The sequence below is a fragment of the Sylvia atricapilla genome, unplaced genomic scaffold, assembly GCF_009819655.1.
Source record: "Sylvia atricapilla isolate bSylAtr1 unplaced genomic scaffold, bSylAtr1.pri scaffold_102_arrow_ctg1, whole genome shotgun sequence".
In the NCBI taxonomy this organism is placed as follows: Eukaryota; Metazoa; Chordata; class Aves; order Passeriformes; family Sylviidae; genus Sylvia; species Sylvia atricapilla.
Genome location: NW_027077030.1, coordinates 1 through 22,558, shown reverse-complemented (window position 1 = coordinate 22,558; position 22,558 = coordinate 1). Strand labels below are relative to the sequence as shown.

Genomic DNA, 22,558 nt, shown 5'->3' with positions numbered 1-22,558 from the left:
GATCGGCGGCCCGAGGCGCCCGGAGCCCGGGGAGCGCGGCCGGGCGCTGTCCGCGGTGCTGAGGCGGGCGCGGCCCCGACGCCGCCCCGGCCGCGCCTTCGAGCCGCGGAGCGCGGCCCCGCAGCGCCCGAGCCCGCGCCCCTCCGCGCCCCGCCGCGGCTGCGCTCCGCCGGGCCACGGCCCCCGCAGGCTCTGAGCATCTTCCCCCGCCGCCCAGCCCCTCAGACACTCCAGCCGCCGAGCCTCCCGCAGCCACTCATGCGCAGACCAGCGGCTGCGAGGCACAGGCTCAGCCAGGGATCGCGGCGTCGGGCTGATCCACTCCCGGATGGCAGCCGAAAGCAGCAGCAAGCCCAACTTTCCGCTGGCGTGCAGCTCAGGAAGGATCAGACCCCGAGATGAGTTGCTGTAGTTTGATCCCTGCGCTGTGCTCAGGCACACCCTGAGCGCACCAGCTCTATCTGAGGCTACTGAAACCTGTTCAAAATCTGGTGTCTGTGCCCTTTGGCAGGCTTTCCCCCCGTCCATCTGAGGGCTTGCTTGCCCTTTTCCCCCTACAATGCTTGCTATGATTGCCCTCTGGGTACTCAGACCAGCATCCTGCTGGCCAGCATTGAGGGATATTTCTTGGTTAGAGACTCCACTCTGAGTGCTTGGAACTCAGCTGCTGGTCAAACAAGTAGCCACATGAGGGTGCTGCTGGCACACTCTGTGGAAAGCTGAAGTCTCTCTCTCTCTACCGTTTTCCAGTCACACTGATAACGTGATAGTATTCTGGTCAGAAAGGTTTCTTCTGTTATCACATTCTGGCAAAAGCTGAAAAGGCAGACATGAAAGAGAACAGAAATTCTCCATCTGTAGTTGTGATCACATGGCTAATTCCCAAATATTCCTTTCATCTTTGTCTTAGATAAAAAAAAAAAAAAAAAAAAAAAAAAAAAAAAAAAAGTAAGTTTTCATGCATCAAAATACTGGTATAGAAAAAAGCTGCCATGTCTAGTCACTGTCACATTTTAGAGTTGACCGCCAGAATTGGCACAAAGAAAAAGGAGAAGAAAAGGTATCTTTGCTACTATCCAAAATTACTATTAATATCCTAAGGAAATTTTGTCCCTACAGTGTAACCTTGTCACGCAAGCGTGACCACTGTGTGAACAACTGTACATAAAACTGCTTGAAAGAGCCGGAAGGCAATGTAGGTTTTGCTGGGCTTTTTTTCCCTCAAGAGTAGTTAAAGTTTTGGATCAGGCCCTAATTGAAAAGCTTGCCACGGTAAATTATATGTCTTAAGGAAAGAGCAAAGCAAAAAGACATGAGATGTGTTATTTGGAAGCAAACCAGTACAGTACTGTTCCTCAGGCTCAGGTGTGATTTGAGGTTGCTGTTCTAGCATCAGTAATTCCATGGTAAGCATTTCAACTGCAGCTGAATGAACTACTGTCATTAAAATCAGAGAATCATTTAGGCAAGAAGGGACTGCTTGAGACCACCTAGTCAGAGCAACATGAGCTGGAAAAGGTTGCCCAGGTTCCAGTTAGGTTTTGAGCATGTCCACAGATGGAGACTCCACCACCAGTTCTGTCATTCAAAAGTGGCTGTGCTCAGCATAATTATACAATTCCTGTGAACAAATATCTGAATGGATACATGGACATGTTTATCCTTGCAGACATAGCCTGGTCTCTGACTTCAGTGCTGCACACATAGCAAAGGTCTCTAGACCTCAGTGGAGTTGAAAGGAACCTAAAGGTCATGGGAGCCCTTGGAAGCAAGGGAAATGTCATTGTGTTTTACCTGTAACTGTTCAGCAGTACCTACAAAAAATACTAGAGGAAGCAACAGCACAAATGTTATTTTTTCCTGCAAAGTAAGCACCTAGAAGGTGAGTGTAAAGAAGATTTCATGAGTTTAAGACAGTGTTGCTGGCAGACCTGAGCTATGCCCTGTGCCCTCCACACACTGCTCATCACTGTGCACCAGTGTGACTTACCCTTGAGGTCCACCAATGTCTTGCATAAGCCAAATGTGCGCTTCAGAGACTTTATCTGGATCCAGGTTAAAGACCTCAATACTTTCAAAAATGCTGTAAGAATGGAACATGAAACACTCCTTGTTATCTCAGAAAGATGTAGAGAGTATGCTCCCCAAATACTAGTGCTTATTAGTGCTCCCATAATACTCAGAGAGAGAACATTATCTTGCCAATGGATTTTCAAAGACTATTTAATTGCCTTATGGTCAAACGTTGTCTCCCCATTCCTATTTCACTTTCAGGAGAGCTTTTGAAACTGCCTGCAGACAGAAACAAGCTGAAGTTTTGCCATCTTTAGTGGCTCTTCTCCTGTTCAATTTCCTGGCTATTGATTTGGTTTGGTGCCAGGGAAATGACCACGGCTGTTCCTCCAGAAAATATATTCTTCATCTTTTGATATTATTCATGACTGCACTTGCAGCCAGGTAGCCAAGTCTAGTATAGTAAAATCAAAGAAAGTGCAATAATGAAGTTACTTCGAGCAGTAAGAGCACAATGGACACGCTTACCCTCTGAAGGATTTCAGTGACAGTCTCTGTATAGAAGGAGTGAAAAGAGTCACAACAGCCAGGGGTGAGTTTAACAAAATCCCTTCTGCACTGGGACTCACAGGCAGACAGCCACATGCAGCCCCACAGAAACATGAATGGTTGTGTGTTTAGTGAATATCTGCTGCTTCTGAAAGCTCCAGCTTCTACTGATCCATTGAGCATCACTTGAACCACACCACATGCTGCTTCTGCAAACTGAACCAAACCAATGCACATTACACTCTGACACTACACGCAGTGTCATGGCAGAGTTGGGCCTGGTAGAATTCATTGATGTCCTCAGAACTGCATAATACAAGCAGAGTATATGGGCAATATTTTTGCAGAAGATTTCATTGGAGAAAAAAAAAAAAAAAAGCCTCTGAAAGCTATGGCAAAACTGTGATAAAAGCCTCATTAGACAGCTATGAATTGGCAGTCTAAGGTTGCATGGGATTGGTACAGCAGTTTCAGTTTTTATAGGGATTTCCAGAGCCCCTACAGCTGCAGCTGTCTGTAGTAACTCAGAGTAATCCTCAAACTGCTTTAGTTCAGAGAGTAAACACAAGCCAGAACAGAGGTGTCACTAAGTTTAAGAACACACAGACTATCACACCTTTGTTTCCTTGTGACTCATGCTCTGTGTTCTATTGTGGCTTTGGATTTTTTTGTCTCGATGTTTTAGTAAAACTATCACTGAGTTTTGTTTGATTTGATTTTTAATATACTGGATCATGTAATAGCTGCTTTTTTATTCTTTAAAACTCATGTCCAAATATTTAGAGACTAGTAAGGGCTATAAAGTACCTACTCTAGATATATAATCCATTGATTGGTAAGACAAAGAATTTTTAAAAATCTTAATGCAGGTGACTGTACTTATTAAATCTTTCATGTCCTCTTAAACAACGTGGCTCAAAATCAGATCTTGAGAGCTGCAAAGTTTTGGGAAGTTCCATTATGCGTAACTCACGTAATAAAACATGAGTTATAGTGGATCTTGAATTTATATGGCAAGGAAATCTGCAGCTGAGCAAACCTGAGTCTGTATGTGGTTTTATCTCTCACAGACTCTGCAACTGAGCCATTTTCACTCCTAGTTTACACACAAAACAATTTTTTTTTAATGGTGAGTAGACTTCTTCTTACATACATGAGAGCTGGACCATACAGGAATGCTTGTTTTCCAGCTGGGCAGTCATCTACTAATAGTCATACCAAGGGTGAAATCTTGAGAGACGTGTAAAAGTAATACAGGACATCAGGTTTTGCTCTGGCACTTTGTTCCTGTAAAGTGCTGATTCAACAAAGCCAGGCTAATTGCTTAACTGGGACTAGCAGGATCTCATTCCTGTGATGGGAGTTGGCATGTGTCTAAGGGGGGGACATCACAGGAACCTTGCCAGGTGCTGATGTGGGAGGATGTGCTCTTCAGGTTTGTGCCGGGAAGTGCAAGGGGATTCTCTGCCTCTTGGAAAACATCTGTGCCAATCTGGGTGCTGTTTTCCACATTACCATGCTAAAATAGATTTTACTGTAGCGATTTATGTTCTTTCATTTAATTAAGGTGATTGTTATAATTGTCAGTATTACTTACAGAGCTCCAGCTCTCTGCCAAAGGTTGTTCTAGACACTGACACTCAGCCTCTGACCACAAAAAAAATGCCTGAACTACAAGGACATCAAATGTTGTACATAAAGTAAGGGACCTTGGATCCCAACACCATGATTTTTAACACCTGAAGCTAAAGCTTCTGTCAACTTCTACTGTTCCATCTTTTAAGTTCTATCTGCAAAATCACATTTTTTGGCAATGTCAGGAACTGAGTGCCTTTCCTCGCTTTTGGATTCTGGGAGATTTAGTCTAGATCTTACCATCTTGGATGCCACTTTCCAGAACACAGAGCCGGGGTTGCTCTCACATTCATTTCGTTTTGGACAAGATTCATAGTTGATTCCTGAGAAAAGATACATTTATAGGATAGCTAAGGTTAGAATGAATATTTTTGCAAGGCTTGTGTGGCTTTGTGAGCAAAAAGATTTGCCCTGCACCAAAGCAAGAAGGCTAAATGGGGAGAGGGCTCTAAAAGGAAAAGGAATTTGCATCTGTTCAAAGGTCTTCATGTTTGCTCACAGTCTTTTCAGGGAGGCAGCTGCAGATCCCGTATCACAAACAATTCTCAGAAAACTGAAGAGGGAAAACCCACAGTCTCAAATGTGAGAAACAGGTTGGTTCCTGACAAGTAGTCTGAATACATTAAAAAATTAAACTTCGTCCAACATTTTCAGTAATTCCAGCCCAGTTTAAAGGTTCCTCAGCTTAAGCACCAGCCCAGGAGTCCTGTGGGCAGTGATACCCCCAAGGTACCTGCACACTGCCCCAGCACTTTGACTGGCCCATGGCCAGGGCCTTTTTGAACGACATTCCTGCTTGGCAATCTGTCCCATAGGAGCCACAGGGTGGAAGCAAGCAAAGTAAAGGGAGCTAGATGTGGCCATTAGTTTAAGCAACAACTTGGTGTTAAAATGACATCCAAAGTTATGTTTTTAATTTAACCTGAGAAATAGGTATTATTTTCAGACTTCCAAAATATTGGACATTTAAAGTTTTAAACTGATTCACTAGAAAATAATGGGGAAAGAATTGTGTTTAGATGTAGATTACCTGGGGTAGAGGGGTCTCCACACCATGAAATTCTGTCAGCCATGTAACCCAACAAGGTGTCCTCCAAGGTAAGGAAATTTTGATTGGATTTTGTATAACGATGAACGAGGTCACCTGTCTTGCTCCAAAACAGTGACTGTGAAATAAGACACAATGTCTGGTAAATGACAGCTTTACTACAGATGGTCAGGAAATTTTTCTGGAGAAACCCAGAAAGTTCATGATAATGAAGGAGTTTTAGTTTTATTGAAATGCAGCGAGTTCACCCTAGTGGGTCAGCTCTTATTTGAACACTCTCATTTGGAGAATATTTTGGGTGGGGTTTTTTTTTTTTTTTTGTGGAAAGAGACATGTTTAACTTTTAAAGGATTTTGAAAGATAGGTTTGACTAATTTACATAAGATATGTACCAAATTTGTTGTTTGCTTTTGAGCTGCACATGGAAGAACAGCTTTCTGGAAGCAGTGTCCCTCTAACAGCATGATGGCATGCTCCTTACAGAGAGCCATATGCCCAGGGAGTAGGGACAACCCTGTCACTTCACTGGGGTGATCCTGGCTTAAGGCAAGCCTTACACAGGGATGATTCCCAGTGCTAGAGTATGGACAGGGTTCCTGGGGTCCGAAGGTGTAACTGCAGGACTGCTGCAGTGAGTGCAGAAGTAAAGTGCCATCCTCATCGACCTACAGCCCCTCAGAGCTGTTATGGGTGAGATCCCACTGCCCTTTGGACTGCCCAGACCTGGCATCCCAGCACAGCCCACCCTGCCCTGTTACCTTGTTACAGGGTATGGGATGACTCGCTAGCTCCATTAAAGGCTGATAATCTTCTGGTGTGATATTACAGGGATTCTTGTAAATGAAGGCATCTTTTAAGGATTCCCAAATTTTTAAACAATCCTTATCTCTGCCGAGAGATTAAAACATAGTTATTAAATATCTCTGAGTCTTTGTGCTTGTGAAAGGTTTTCTCTCTGTTGTGGTCAAACACTCTGGATTGGATGTTAGAAGAATTCCAACTGTGCTCAGGCACCAAATACATGATCCATTACAAAAGCAGAGTATCTTCAGCAGATGAAGTATATACTGAGGAATAAACAGTTCAAAATCATCTTTCTTTCCTGCATTTCAAATAGGTTTATTGCAATATCTGAATGTCATCTAGGTTTTTACCCCTTAAAATGATCCGTACTGATTTTACATAGCCAAAAGATCAAATTTCTTGATTGTTCCTTATTCACCAAATCACAAGAAGCAAACAGTTTCTCAGACTATAGGTTGTACATTTTAAAAATATGGTCAAAGAATAGTGTCCCCTCATATACAGCCAAAAATATGGTCATGTATCTCCCTGCTTGATCCTAAACAAAAAACGTCTGTAATTTTTTCTAAAACAAAAGCAGCAATTTAGCTGTTTGGGGCCTGAGATTATTTTCATTTATGCACTAATTTAGAGCTATTGACTTTACTAGAGGCACAGTTGATTTGCACACGTGTAACCAAGATCCAGGTCAGGTGCCACTGTACAATGCTGTCTGAAAGTGAGCCTGGGAGCAGGGACAGGGCACAGCAGCCTGGAGGGTCTATGGCTAAGTGACCAACTGAGGCAGCCCTGGCACATCCCAAATTTCGTGTTGTATCATGTCATGTTAGGTCATGTCATGTCATCTGTCACAGGACCAGCCCCACTGCATTAGGGACCAAACCTCTTGTTTATATGAACCAGATTTACCTCTTGGTGGATAAAGATGAGTAACAATGATGATTTCTTAACAGGACTAATATCTTTCATTCAAGAGCCTAAACGCACTTTCATTTATGTCACTGTAGAAATCAGAAGTCAAACTGTGGGTGCTGCAGGGTGCACAGTCATTGTTTTGCTGTTGCACTCTTGTCAGCAAGAATTCACGTTTTATGTAGCAGAACTTGAGTGCATTAAATTTTCTTCTGGAGGAACATTTCTCTGGCTGCATAGCGTAAATAACCCACAGAGACCACACTCCAAACCTTGGTACTTTATTTAGGGGTTAGGAAGTTGTAAATACCTCTCTCTGCCACTAAGGGTTACAACATGGACACACTGAATCATCCAAGAGAGAGGGCTCCTGCAGAATGAGGGGTGACATTAGAGAATAGGCAGCTGTCCCCTTTGCTCTGCACAGTCAATGGTATCATAAAGACAATTTGTAGAGCTCGGCTGTAAGCACAGGCACATCTCACAAACATTTATACAGCTCACCCTTTCTAATTTGTCAAATGATTTGTCCTCCAGGCAGCCTTTTTTTTTCTTTTTTTTTTAAGCTACTCCTGAAATCTGCTTTATGTAAGAGCGTTAACAGCCATGGGTAACAGCTGGGTACTCAGTGATCTATCCTTTCATATGGCAAAGTTTTCATGCCTGGTCATAGAAGAAGACAAAATGTTTTTCAAGAAACCATTAAAACCCCCTTTTTTTTCTTTCTCTCTCTCTCTCTTTTATTTTTTTTTTTTTTTTTTTTTTTTTTTTTTTTTTTTTAATTTCCGAAGCAGAGAGGTAGGAGATAGACACAATATAAAGAATTCCTGCTACTAGACTCAAGCCATGGCCATGAGAGGCACAAAGAAAACCATCCAGGTGATTCATGATCATGCCAAGATGGGTTGCTGAGTCAGTAATCCAAAGCATTAGTGTTCTATCCTTTCAAGACACCAAGCTCAGCACTGGATGATGTGTGGCAACGTCACCAATATCCGAGAGAAGAGTCTTTACAGAGTCTGCACAGTCCTGGCAGAGCTGAGCCAAATTGCATTTTTAATGTCATAAAAGCTGGTAGGTCTTAGCCTGCAAGTGGGGCTAAGACTCTTCTACAGCTGCTAATTGGTGTGGTACTGCTGGTTGCATCACAGGGAAGAATGGTAAGTCATAAAGATGGGCTTTTACAGAAACTAGGCAAATTCAGCATTGTTTAAGAAATAAAATATAGATCATCCATGTAAAAAAAAAAAGCATGAAAAAGTTAAACAACCTTTTCTCTTTGCTGTCCTCACCTACCAACATGGGGGTTTCTTTTACTAATGAATAATAAGAAATTGCTGATTTGCCACTGGAAAGCTATTTCTCTGATATGAGGCACAAATTTTGTTCCACTTCCTAAAGAGATTACCAGGCACATAGAGCTGTGGTTTTGGTTTACTTATGATAAGCAGTGAGAAGACTTGAGGACCTCCAAATCCCAGCTCCAGGAAGACATGTCATTCTTTCCAGTCTCACTGTTGAGGTAGATTGTGTTAATAAATTTTCACCTGACCTTTTTCCAACACAGAAAGAAAATATTTGTCTGCTGTGCAGCATTGAACTCACACCCAGCAGAGGTGAGGGCAGAGACTTTCCGTAGCTCTGGGCCTTCTGAAACAATATGAGAGGTTTGCTGGCACATGGTATGCTAAAAATTCCATGAAGAACAGCTTCAGCTTGAAACAAGAACATGTGCCTTGCCAAAAAGAAATGCCTGAGAAGCAAACTTTTCTCTTAAAGCTGCTCCCAAGTCATAGAATATGTTGTTTTACTGTTCCTTCTGGATTTACAGAAGAAAGGGAGGCTGCAAAAGAGATCCTCTCTCTACCAGTTAATTGAATTTATCTAATTCAGATAATTCTGGAGTCCATGGGGGATACTCTTATGTCCACACTGCTGTGGGCCTTGGGCACTCTCTTTCTCTGGCTTTTGTTTGTGTATTTTGGGTTGTATATAAACTATTTCTGCATCTTATCTGCAAATACCATATAATCTCTTCAGGCATAATGGACTTCTTCCTTTGAGGCTAGCTTTGTTTATGCAGAAATATCTAAGGCATTTCATTCTACTAAAGACTTAGAAATATTGCATCCAAACTCAGAGATATGTAGCATAAATGTATTCTAAATTTGTGTTTAATTTTTCCAAGTTTTATTTTATTAATAGAGTTTGGGCAATGCCAGTAAACCTGAAATAATAACTAACAGAAAGAACACAAGTAATCTTCTGTAAACCTAAAACCTGCGACTTTTCTCTGAAAAACAGGGACTGAAGAACTTGCCTTAAGATCTTTTTGAGCCAGAGACTTTAGCCTGAACTCAGTATAGCATACAATAAGGGTTGGGATACAAATAAACTTTTCCTTAATAAATCCAAATGTTATACATACTGCAAAGCATATCCTCCATTTGTCCTTACATTGAGGTAGAAATTGCATTTGCCAATAAATTTGAGTATTTGTGTCCATTTGCCTTGCATATGAATATTGCATTAATCTATCAAGCAAAATCTGGGTCCAAAAACATTTCAATTAGCATCTGTTCCAGCAGCCAAATTTTAATGTGCATATTAGAAAAATGGACAGCTTCTGCATCATTATTTCTTTCATATCTACACCTTGGTCTGGCTAACCTTGAAAGAATATCCTTACACTGAAAGGAACAGGACAGCATTGAACTATCTGGTAAATCATTGTTACTATAGATTTTTTCCTTTGCTTTAGATTTTTTTTTCTTTAACTGGACATGACAGAGCAAATTCATCCCCAATTGAAACTGATTTAATTGGTATTAATATCAAGCATAAGTTTCATCCCCACAGATTTCAGTAACATCATGAACAATGTCTTCCTTTCAGTTCAGCGCTGGACTGACACTGAATGCTGAAAACATCTTAAGAAGGGCAGTGTTCCCTTGGGCTGTGTTGCCTCTAGTTTTCCACTTAAGAATTTGAGAAAGATGCTTAAACTATGGGGCCCATTTCAAATTTACTACTAAAGAATTACTTCCAGACTTTGTTCTGGAGAACTCAATCAACTCTGCCTATGTTTTTAAATCACCCTTGAAGGCAGAGACACTTTTCTGGTGAGACCTATTCTCCCCTGCAATCAAGATCAGATTTTCCAGGGTCCAGAATTTTATTTCTAAAACATTACAATGTCTTCAGGCCACGCTGAGTTTTTAATTGTGACCCTATGGTGAAGCTCTGAAGTTACAGCTGGACACAGTCCCTTGAGCCCAACCTGTGCAGTGATCAAACCTCTGCAATTTGTCTAAGAAAATCCTCATGTGCTACCATCACCAGCCAAAAGTGTGATGAACCAAAGCACTCAGAAATCTGACTCTTGAAAAAGTAAGCGAGATGGCCGTGGTTATAACATAGCTCCTTGAAGACCTATAGCCAGTTTTCACTCTTATGGGGATGTGGGCTTCACCTGTAAAAGCCCAGATTTCTCAGGACAATGTGTATCCAAAGGAACTAAATGGTGTAGCAACATTTCTGCCTCTAACAGACCCATCTTTGCCTGTGTCAATTTATCTGCTGCATTTTGGTAAACTGCAATGGCTGTAGACAGCAGTGAAATTTATACATCCATGGTCAATCCGCTTTTTCATGTGAGCTTATGCGTAGCTATGTCTTTACATCAGAAATTATACCAGAAAGGACCAGTAATGTTTATGCCTGTGTTGAGAGGAAGCCCTTTGTAACTCCTTTTGCTACCTTCTCTGCCCTAACTATTTCTGGGGTTTTATTTCCCCAGCCTTCCCTTTGCCGTGTCTCACTGCTGCTTTGGAGCAGCTGTTTTGGGGCTGCTGCCAAGGACAGCCCAGGCAGCTGTGGTCTCTGGAGCGAAGCTGGGCGGGAGCTCAAAGCAAGGAGAACAGTGCCATCAGGTGGGAGAAGGAGCTCCTCGGGAGCAGCAGCTGAGGTCAGCCCCAAAGGAGTGGGTTTTTCCTGCCGGGAGACGGCGGGACCCTTCTCCAGGGCACGGAGCTGGAAAATGGGGATCGGCTTCCTTCTTATTATTGTAGCACCTAAAGCCTCCCATCAGGTGTCTTTGTCCTAAAAATCAGACAGGTATGAATTAAGAGAGGTCAGCCAAAACAGCGTCTTCGCTGAGGATTTGAGGCCACTACTGCCTGCTGGATTGAGCACGGGGATAATGGAAAAGGGGGGAAATTAGAAAGGAAAAAGATGAAGGAAAAAAAATCAGACCCGTCAATCTCAGCGTCCTCAATAAGCACAAGCCTCTCGTTTCCCATTTAAATTATTGCAAAGTGTCTGCCACCATATCACACTCACAGACTTTTTGTCAACATGAAAATGACATGCTTGATTTTTTGGGCAGTTTGATTTGGTCAGTAGTGCTTTCTGCTGATTAAATACTTCAAAAGTCAGTAAAGGAGGAACTGACTGGGCGTCGAGAAGGAGATCCAGAACCGCGCTTCACAGGCAGATGACTTCTGGAAAGGTTGCCAATTAAATTCTGCACAGCAAAGAGGGGCAGCCTGGAGGTCTGGGAAAAGAAGCACTAAGTGAGATATGCCAGCTGGTGGATGGGGTCCGCCGCTTGGGACCCAGAGAGCCACAGCCACCCCAAAGGATGTCTCGCTAGAAACAGCTCCTTGGGGGGTCAGGGTGCTCCTCAGCTGGCAGAGGGGCTTCTCAGCAGCGGGCAGAGCAGTGATTTTTCAGCTCAGTGATTTCAGCTTTCAGTGATTTCAGCTCAGTGCTCTCAGCTCATGCCCTTGTGAGTTAGCCCCTCTTTTAGCCGGCCGTGGTGAGAGAGAGAGAGGTCTCGTATGGAATTTCCGCAGGTGGTACTTTATTGAGAGGGTACCAGCGAAAGGGATTCAAAGACGAAGAACCTCTGCCGACCAGAGGAAATTTAGGGGTTTTTATGGGACACCAGGGTGGGAGGAAAAGGGTACAGAACCAATCAATTGTAACAGATCTACATAAAATCCCGAGGGGGCTTGTGAGTCTCCAGACAAGTCACCGTAGCTGAGATGTTTGTCTTTTTGTCTTAGCAGCTCAGGGTGAAGTTGCGAAATTTTTCCTTAACTCTTCAGCTTGGCTCCCTCCAGAGCAGAGCAGCCGGGGCTCCGCCCACCTCCACAGTGAGATTGCTGCTGGATGCACCTCAGGGCTTTGTATGCTCCTGTACAGCAAATTTCCTGCAGCAAGTGACAGCTCCTCATCACATTAGTCCTTCACCTTTGGCAGCACTAAGAAGGTTTTAAGGGCAGGAATATTTGTGCCTTTGGTTTACAGCTCCTGGAGTGTTTTATGTGAGTCGGGAATCGCTGCTGCAGGACAACATTAAGCCTTACCACCCTTCCGGGAAGGCTGAGCCAAGAGGTGACAGCTGTAACCACTGAAGGGTTCATCTACACAAGCAGATTGTTTTGCTGACTGGGTTTAAGCCTCCCCGGGTGAAAAACCAAGCTGCTAAAGCAGGTGGTGTTTTCAGAGATGCTCTGTAAGTGGAACAGAGCCTCCAGAAGGGCAGCAGTCTCACCTGGACTGCATTCTGACTGAGGGTCATAGTTGCTCTATAGTTTAAGCTTCCAAGTGAGGGCCACGTTATCAACAGATATAGAGGGAATAAACTTTGGCTGGCACTTTACCCTTTGATCAGAAAGGGTATTTGTAGTAGAGTTTTAATGTTAAAATAAGCTTCTAAGAACAGTTCTATAACAGTAATCTAAATTAAATTACATACAGGGAAATGTTCAATGACTTAAAGCTTTCACTTTTTACCAGCCGTAACATGAACTTGCACTACATTGTTTTGTTTGCTTTTGCTTGTTTGTTTTTTTTTAATAGAACTAAAGCTGCTGGGATGTGGTGTAAATGTAGTCATTTGGGAGAAGTCCCTGCTTCAAGGGTGGCCTCTGTCGGTAGGACACAGACAAAGGAACAGATCAGAGATTTAGTATGTCTGTGAGTGAGGTTCTTGATAAATTTCTTATTTTGTGGTCATCTCATGGGAAGACAGAATGCATCTTTAGCATGTTGTTTTGGTTTTTTTTTTCCTTGGACACTTGAAACAGACTTTCATTTGACCCTAGAGGGAAAAAGATTTATTCCTCCTATCCCTATGGATAACTAGAGTTATATTTCCTCATGGTGTTCTGAGACGTTAAACAGCTCTTGAATTTTAACCACACCTTGGCAATGACAGCTGAGTGACATCATCTCTGAGTGTGGGGGTTTTCACTGACATCTCTACAGATGTTACAGGAGAACAGAAGCTGGGAAAAGTGGGAGAGAACAGTATTCCTCTTTTCAGCAAAAAGCTCATAAAAACATTTAATAATTTCAATCATAGGGTGGTGCTATCATTAGACAGCCGTCAGACATTGCCCTGTAGAGCAAATTCTATAAAATCAATAAACAAGAAGGAAGGTAAAGTACAGGCAGCTAACTGACTGCACACAACTAAATAGCTGCAAAGAGTTACAGTGGACAACTAAGTTGAAGAGTATTTAATCAACAAATACTTCTAATTAACATGTAGAAGGTCAACACAGACAGAATAATATTCTCTCTAGTATCTGGGATTAAAACCAAAGGAAATTTTGACTTCAAGGGTATTTTAAGATAGTGATGCAATATGTGTAAACTAACCCAAACGTGAAAAAAATATTTGAAATCCTATGGAATCTTACAGTAAGAACTATTAAATATCTATACACTGTAAAAATAATGTAAATTGTATGTGCATGTGAGAAATATAGATAAATTTAATAATTATTTTTATATAATAAAAAGTCAATATAGAAAACTGATGGGTGAGTTGACATATGGCTGTCAAGGGAGAGATAAATTCAGATCCCAACAGCATTTCTGTACCTCAGCAGTACATTGATGTTGGCCGTGGACAAAAGACACATTGTCCTTTGACATGTCCCCATTACACTTGCTGGACTCTGAGACCTTGGGTTCCTTCTGGAGTTACAGCATGGGAGGGCAGATTTTCAGCACAGAACTGAGCCTGAACTTTGCACAGAACTGGATGGCTTTTCACAGCCTTGGAGTGGCGTTTGTATTCCAGAAGGGCAGAAATAAATATGCTGGTGATTAATTATCTCAAGAACAAAGAAATGATAGCTGCTCACTTCCCTGTGAACTTGTCTCTTGCTAAAAGAAAATTAAGTCTTTCTAATGAACTTCCTTTAGAAAGAGATGACAACAAAACCGAAATAGATTTCTACCTTACAGCCCAGAGTAGTTATGGAAACTAGCTTTAAGCAGCATGAGGACCCTTTTGGAGGACAAACTCCAGAGCCAGTAACCCCACCTCTACATTCTCAAGTACTAATCACTATCTATTTGTGAAAACAGAGATAGATAAGTAGATAATTACTATCTACTAAACATTATATTCCAGTCCTCCATTAAAGCTCAGTACAGCATATATCAATAGAAGTGTGCTTTTAAGTAAGACTCCAAACAATTGTTAATTTTATATTATCTTTGCTACCAAGAAATTACAAGAATAATCAAAGTCACTTGTATACAATTTAGGGAAAATAATTGTAAAGGAAAACCTTGTTATAAACATTGAAAGATAGAAGAAATGAAAAGCAGAGCAATTCAGGTTTCATATAACAAAGGCTAACACAGAAAAGATTTTAAAGTCAGCACACAAACACATGAAATAGGGAGAGGAACATTAATGGCATACACAAATATTAAGACTTGGGTATTTTAATCAGCAGTGTGTAATTATGATGATACAGCGCTCATCTTAATGCTTAGAGACAAACCAGATGTAGGAACAAAATATCAACACCATCTTCACTAGAGATGAGCCAAAACATTTCTTCATTGCTGTTTTGTCCTAGTTTCCCAGGGGACTTCTTAAAATCTAAAAGAATTTCCTAAGAAATGAAAGACAAGGAGGGCACTTCTGGTGATCGTCTAGTCCAACCTCTGTCTCAGAGAAGGTTGCTTAGGACCAGGATCTGTCTAGTTTTGAATGTCTCCAAGGATGGAGCCTCCACAAAGTCTCCAGTCAACCTGTTCCAGTCTTTGATCACCCTCTGTAAAAAAAACTTGCTTACTTCCCTATGGTTAAATAGAATTTTCTGTACATTAATTAATGCCCATTGCCTCTTGTCCTGCAACTGAATGTCATTGAGAAAAACTTGACTCTCTCGTTTTTACCCCCCTCATTTGGTATTTATCACCTTGAACCTTCCCTTCTCCAGGCTGGACAGTCTCAGCACTCTCAACACCTCTCTGTATCTCAGACACTTCAATCATCTTCATGGTCCTTCACTAGAAGTGTTCCACGTGTGTCCCTGACTCCCTTGTAGTGACAGGACCAGAACTGGACCCAGCACTCCAGATGCATCTCACCAGGGCTGAGCCGAGGGGAAAGGTGCCCTCTCTTCCCCTGCTGCCAACACTCCTTCTCATGCAGCCCACTGGCTTCTGTCACAAGGGCACACTGTCACCAGGCCCCGGTGTCCTTTTCCACAGACAGGGCAAATAAAGCCTTTTGTTTGCTCTGGGACCAAAAAAGATGACACAGCAATGGTAACAGAATTGTTTTAGAAAGCGTATTCTCACAAACAAAGAAGCACTAGGTCCTTTGCAGTTTGATGGCTATCAAATTAGGAAGCTTTAGAAATCTGCAGAGGACTCTAAGGGGGTGTGATGCATTCACAATCGGGTAGTAACTTGTACTCTTCAGAAGACTGGTTCAGTAATGGCTTCTCTCATGTAATTTCTCAATGAAAAAGCATATTTTCTCAATGAAAAAAACAATTCTCAGGTAAGTTTCAGTATAATATTGTGACTATAAAAAACAAAGCTGGGTTTTTTGTGACACTGAATCAAATTGTGGGTATTTAGTACCATGCTTGATGTGAAAGCATAACACTCAGTGACCAAACACAAAAAAATTATATTTTAAAATGCCTAGTTAAGCATGAAGGCAAAATGCAAAAGTAAGCATACAACAAGCCCCAGATTTCTTTTGGGAAGAAATTATGCTGTGAATGCAATAGTATCTCACACAAATCATGGTCCATACGTTCTTTTTGACTAAATATATCTCCATCTCCACGGCTGCAAAGGAATGGGCAGGCAAATGCATTCATAGTGTGCAGTCAGGAGACAGAGCTCTCCCAGACACTCACCAACTCTTACTAAATTTAATGGAATCATAGACCTGTTAAGATTTCTTACAACAGAACTTGCCACTAACGATAAAAACAACATTGGTGATCTAATTATATTAAAGGGGAAACATATTCTGTGTCCACACAAGATTGCATGAAAAAATGTATTGAAGTTTTGCACTTTCAGCTTCATCGTCAGGTTTTTGCACTGCTCGTCAGGCACAGTGGCATTGTCTGGCCTGGCAGCTACATGTCTCATGGAAACTGCTCCCTGTCTGTGTCCTTGGTGCTCTCTTCCTGTCAGAAGTTAGACAAAAAAATAAGCTGGTTTGACTTCAAATAATTTTTAAATAGTAGGTCCTTGCCAGCTTCTCTGGGCAAAACCCTGTGTAAGGTGCTCTGGGATGATCCTGCTTGGGCATGGAGGCTGGACCAGCTAACCTTCTGTAGTCCCTTCAAACCTGACCCATTCTGTGATTCTGTGAATTAAAGACCGAGAAGTGACTGCAGATGTGAGGGAGGAGCTGTCATTAGCTAAGAATGAAAATGTAGAATCAGTTATTTCTAGATGCAAAAAAGAGCACTGTTTATGCTCTGGGCCTTAGTGACTATGACCTTTAAGATAATGTGTCTCCACTCCTTCCCCAGGTCACAGAGTGCTGCTGGTTCCTGACCTCAGCCTGCCAATTCTAATGTGGTGAGGAGGAAACCTAAGCCAGTTAACTTAGGCTGCAGCTGTTGCCACTTTTTCTGCCCCCACAGGTACAGAGGTGCCAAACCATCCTAAGCAGCATCCTGCGAGTGATGGGTGAGTTCCCGTATATCACCACAAGTGGCCTTTGTCAGCAGGGATCTGCTGAATTCCCTGACCTGTGCGGGTGAGCCTGCAGCGCTCCCCGCTCCGACTGAACCAGGGATAAGCTCTTGGAAACTTGGCGTGGCACGGGACTGGAGGGGAGACTTGCGAGCGGTCTGTCAGCCACAAGAGGGAGTCCGTATTACTGGGAAGGAGAGGACGAAGTAATTGGAGGTCAAATAGTTTCTTCATGCCACTCTGCTGCTGCTTTTAATTCAGCCAGAATTACTGATGGCCACGCGGGATTTTTACAAGAGTGGTGAAATCAGAACTTCTAGCTTCTGTTAATGTTGAAAAAACCCTAAGAGTAGCAAGCTGTGACAAAGTATTTCTTTGGAGTGTTTTCCAGGGAAGTGGAAAGAGAAATATTATTCTTTACTGTCAGTATGTAGATGTGTGAGCCTGTGCATAAGGAACAAACCCCCTTAAGGCCCGCTGCTACACCATCCACATTTCTTCCTAATAAACAGGGCTGATACTGAAAATGCTTTATTCAAATATTTGGTATTCTCTTCCCTTCCCTCATGAAACTTCGTCATGACAAAGTTATGCAGGAAGACTGAGGAAATTGCTTGTGTACAAACATTAAGAGTCAGGCAGCCAGCAGCAGAAATAAACCCGAGGATTGCATTGCACACAAGCAGTTGAACAAAATCATTACCGGCAGATGCTGTAATGCAGTACCTGAGAATGTCCTTTTGGTGAGCAAGTTCAGTGCAGAGTTTTGATGAATTTGAAGAATAAGCAAATCAACAGGATGAAATCTGATTGCATGAGGTGTTACAAAAGTCGACTGCAGACAGCAAGAGCCTTTCAGTGGCCTCTCTGGGCTTGGGTTCAGCCCAAAACATTGTATAGGAAACGAGAAAGGGTGTGAGCAGAACGAGCTGGCTGGGCATGGTTGTAAGGGCTCCAGAAAGATGAGGGAGAGTGCAAGAGGGGTATGCTCAAGGATTAAAGAGTTGTGATAGTGAAGGTGTACACTAACGTGTCAGAGGCTTTCTTAAATGATTTACAGCACACAGATGCAAAAGCAGAGCCAAATGGAGGCTATAGAACTCTGTTAAATCCATCTGTGATAGCCAGAAACAGTATAATATCCATAGTCATGTGTCAACCATCCCTCTTCTTTTCAAAACCTGCCAGCTATTCCAGTTTTGAAATATGGCAATCCAAAAGGTAGAAAATGTCACTAACTACACAGTGAATAGATTTTCATGTTCAGAAAATATCATCAAAGGTGGAACTTAGTGACTCTGATATAAAAACCATAGAAATAAGGAAATGTCCATGAGTTTACTAAAAGTAGATCTTTTTAAAAAAATACACGGATCAGTGTAAGATTAGAAGGAGCAGGAAAAGAACATGGACAAATTTATGAGAAAATGAGGAGATATCTAACCAAGATAATGAAGTTCCCATGGTGGGAAGTAGTGGCAGGAGCAATCCTAGCAGAGTACAGGGCACAGCTTGCCCAGCTCATAAGACTGTCCCATCAGCTCAGTTCCCTGTTCCTACTCTTCTCTTTGATCAAGTGCACCACAGATCCCATACACAGAGGATCCAAGGCCTACATTAATGATGAAAGAGAGAGGGATGAAAGATCCCACTCTCTGATGTGTCCTAAAGGCACCCAGCTCATTATCAGAAAGTGCCAGTGACAGAAGTGGTTGGTTACATCACAAACTGCACAGAGCTCAGTGCAATCAGAAATGAGCAATCTTGGGTTTGATTCCCAGAAAAGCACCTGCATTTAATTTTCCATTCAGGAAACCTCTGAACATTTCAGATGTACAAAAACAAGCATATGCATATTTTTCCTTCTTCTGTGCTCTATGCTTCAGAAAAAAAAATCTTTTAAATAATAAAACAGAACAAAAATGGGTCTTACTATAGAGAAGTCATTTAATCTGAAAGAGAGCTTACAACCACAAAGGTATTAAGCACTGTTGGATTATGTATAGCCCAAAATATTGCACTTTGTACTAACAAACCTTTTAGAAAACTTGTGATCATGGATTTGTGATATATTTAAAACTGTTCTTGAATTAATTGCCTAAACAAATCATTCCTAGAGATATTTGTGGTCCAGATTCAGACTGTTTTGTCAGTGAAAACACACATGGCTGTGGGTGAAAGCATATTAACACAAAGGAGTTTTTAACATCTTTAACACCCCAATTTGAATGAAATGAGTGCATGTAATAAAGGCTATTAGGCTTGAAAACAATTTTAGATTTAAATATTGAGTGTATAATTCTTTAATAAACTAATTTATGCTTTTAGAAACATGTATATGATTTTGCAAGTTTCAGGTGCTTTTAAGTTTTATTTGCAGAAGAATTCTCCTTTCTCTCACAAATATTTAATTTAAAGCCACACAAATATTTAATGTAAAGAAAGCATGAACAAGTCTCTCTGTACTCAGGCCATGATTTTCCACATGACCCTTCAAATACTGCAGATCAGCGTTTTCATACAGTGCAGGATATCCAAAGCCAAAAGAAACTCAAATGCAAGCAAACTAAATACTTTGTTCAAACTAGAGCTTTGTTCCCATCGGCTCAATGTCACGAAAACAAGAGGCGGCAATTGCCTTTTTGGGACAAAGACCAGGATGGTTCTGTCACCTGCCAAGGTGTGGGGCAGCCCCACTGCACTCAGCCCAGGGTGATGGAAAATTCTGCCAGAGGCTCACTGCAGACACAAAGCAGAGTGGCTGGTCCATCCACAGAAGGGGTGGATGGTTCCCTGCTGAGAGCCCCTGGCTGCTCTGGATCTTGTCCTGAGGGTTTGGGTGTTCCCAGTAGCTGCTGGGGCCTTGGGGCACTCCTTATTTCATACTTTGCCTCTCTCTGCAACGAAGGGGATCAGAAAATCAGTTCTCAGCTCGAATGCACTGTTGTAGACCTGGGCTCATGGAATGTCTTCTGCAGGAGAGGAGGGATGGGATGCCTGGGGTGTTGCACTACCTGCTGTGATGATCTGAGCAAGGACCACCTCCGGGGGAAGGTGTTTCCAGGGTGTGCTGAGCTGGTATTTCTCTATGCAAGCTCTCTGAGCTCATTTAAAAAATCTTATCCAAGTGTTAACAACCAGCTTTGGATAACCCCAAGACACCTCTCAATGTTTACCTAACATTTTTGTCTGTTCTATAAATCTATGTTGAACCTTCTCCTTTCCCTCCCTCCTGTGTAATTCCGGTTACAGGACTGCAGTGTCACATTACAGGATTTTGTCCGATCAGATTTACCGCAAATTGCTTCACTTCCATGTACTCAAACCTGTTAGAATTCAGCTTTTGTTTCAGTTGGCGTTAGGGAAGTTGCAAAATCCATTTATGATTCTGCTTTGACTCAGGATTAGTGTTACTTCTATTGCCTCTGCAGGTAATTTCCTTAAAAAGCCGCCAGTGGGGCACCCAATTTCTGTCTGTACATTTTTGTACAAACAAGGGTTCTTACCCGCCCGCTTTCTCCCTGCCACCGCAAACGCAGCGGTCACGGCCAGGGGGAGGCCAGAGACAGTTCTGTTCACCTGAGGCATGACCCAGACCTCTACTCACCCCAGCTCCGGGTGCTGCGCCGTGATGTAGTTGTAGCATCTTCCCAGGATGACTTCTTGCAAGTTCTTAGTGGTGCCCCTGTCCTTCCACTTCAGCATTTTGGGACCGGCCTCGTGCCTCCCGTGGGTCAGGAGAGAGGCCAGCACGACGGCGAGGACGAGGGCGGCCAGCAGGACCGCGATCCCCACCAGCAGGACCGTGCGCTGCCGCATGCGGGCAGAGCCCTGCTGCAGCGGCATCGCGCCGAGCGGCGGCCCGCAGCTGCTCCGCCGCGGGACACTGCGGCCACTGCGGTCACCCCCGCGCCACCCCGCGGGGCCCGGGAGGCCGGGGCTGACCCCTCCCGGGCCGGGTCAGCGGCCGACGGCAGAGCGGGGGCGTCCAGGGGAGAACTGGGCTGTCCGGGGAGCGCTGGGCTGTCCGGGAGAACCGGGCTGTCCGGGGAGAACCGGGCTGTCCGGGGAGAACTGGGCTGTCCGGGGAGAACTGGGCTGTCCCAGGATCTCTGGGCTGTCCCGGGATCCCTGGGCTGTCCGGGGAGAACTGGGCTGTCCGGGGAGCTCTGGGCTGTCCGGGGAGCTCTGGGCTGTCCGGGGACCGCTGGGCTGTCCGGGGACAACTGGGCTGTTCCGGGAGCTCTGGGCTGTCCGGGAGCTCTGGGCTGTCCGGGGAGCTCTGGGCTGTCCGGGGAGCTCTGGGCTGTCCCGGGATCCCTTGGCTGTCCCGGGGAGCTCTGGGCTGTCCCAGGATCTCTGGGCTGTCCGGGGAGCTCTGGGCTGTCCCAGGATCTCTGGGCTGTCCGGGGAGCTCTGGGCTGTCCCAGGATCCCTGGGCTGTCCCGGGATCCCTGGGCTGTCCCGGGAGCTCTGGGCTGTCCGGGGAGCGCTGGGCTGTCCCAGGATCTCTGGGCTGTCCGGGGAGCTCTGGGCTGTCCCGGGATCCCTGGGCTGTCCGGGGAGAACTGGGCTGTCCCGGGATCCCTGGGCTGTCCCGGGAGCTCTGGGCTGTCCCGGGATCCCTGGGCTGTCCGGGGAGCTCTGGGCTGTCCCGGGATCTTGGGCTGCCCGGGAGCTCTGGGCTGTCCCGGGATCCCTGGGCTGTCCGGGGAGAACTGGGCTGTCCCGGGAGCTCTGGGCTGTCCCGGGAGCTCTGGGCTGTCCCGGGATCCCCGGGCTGTCCCGGGAGCTCTGGGCTGTCCCGGGATCCCTGGGCTGTCCGGGGAGCTCTGAGCCGTCCCGGGATCCCCGGGCTGACCCAGGAGCACGGTCCCGGCGGCGGCCAGCGGGGCTCCGGAGGGCAGGGTCCGGACCGCGGGGCCGCTTCCACAGCGTCCCGCCCGCTCCGTCCGTTCCGCCGGGTTTGGAGCCAAACGAGGGATTTTCGGGGCTCGGGGCGGGGAAGTGAGAGCCTGGATGCTGTTTGCCCTCTGTGAGCTACTTGCCGTGACTCTCCGAGTTAAATTTCGGGAAGTTATGGCGGTAACGCAAACAATGAACCCCAGGAATAACTCAAAGCTCCTGGAGTCGTTTCAAATAATTGCAGTGACATGCTCCATGTTACGTTGTCAGTGAAAGATGAATTCAAACCACCTCAGTCCTATTTGCTCTAAATTAATTGTTTTGTACAAGACAGGTGTTGAATCTGACTTAACCTAAGGCAGGAAGGCAACTTCGCAGAATCAACTTCACAGTAGTCATAAAAACATAGTTTATCAACACACATGGGTTATTTTACTTCTCTCCCTTGCCTGTAGGCTTGGATGAGGTGTCACAGGGATTTCTAAGACAAGTGTGAGAATTACAGGTGTGTGAGGCTGTGTGAAATCATCTAAGGAAGCATTAACGGTGCTGCAAGAGGAGATGTTAGTTCCTTACTGTACTCTCCAAAGAGGACCAATTCTACATCCTTAGTCAAAAGTCAACACTGAATAAGACTCAAACCTCAAAATCCTGAACCAAAGAAGCTATACAATTCCAGAATGTTGACTATAAATTTTTCAT

At 44.1% G+C, this 22,558-nt stretch overlaps 1 protein-coding gene across 1 annotated transcript; it reads right to left on the bottom strand.

Annotated features, from left to right (window-relative positions):
• Positions 1–1,438: 1,438 nt before the first annotated feature.
• Positions 1,439–20,798, bottom strand: LOC136374700 (ADP-ribosyl cyclase/cyclic ADP-ribose hydrolase 1-like). Its single transcript, XM_066340092.1, has 6 exons — positions 20,559–20,798; positions 6,004–6,133; positions 5,228–5,363; positions 4,438–4,520; positions 2,705–2,778; positions 1,439–2,086 (listed from the first exon to the last, which is right to left on the bottom strand). Exons 1-6 carry the CDS (start codon positions 20,795–20,797, stop codon positions 1,987–1,989), a joined length of 762 nt encoding a protein of 253 aa, XP_066196189.1. The 5' UTR covers position 20,798; the 3' UTR covers positions 1,439–1,986.
• Positions 20,799–22,558: the final 1,760 nt, after the last annotated feature.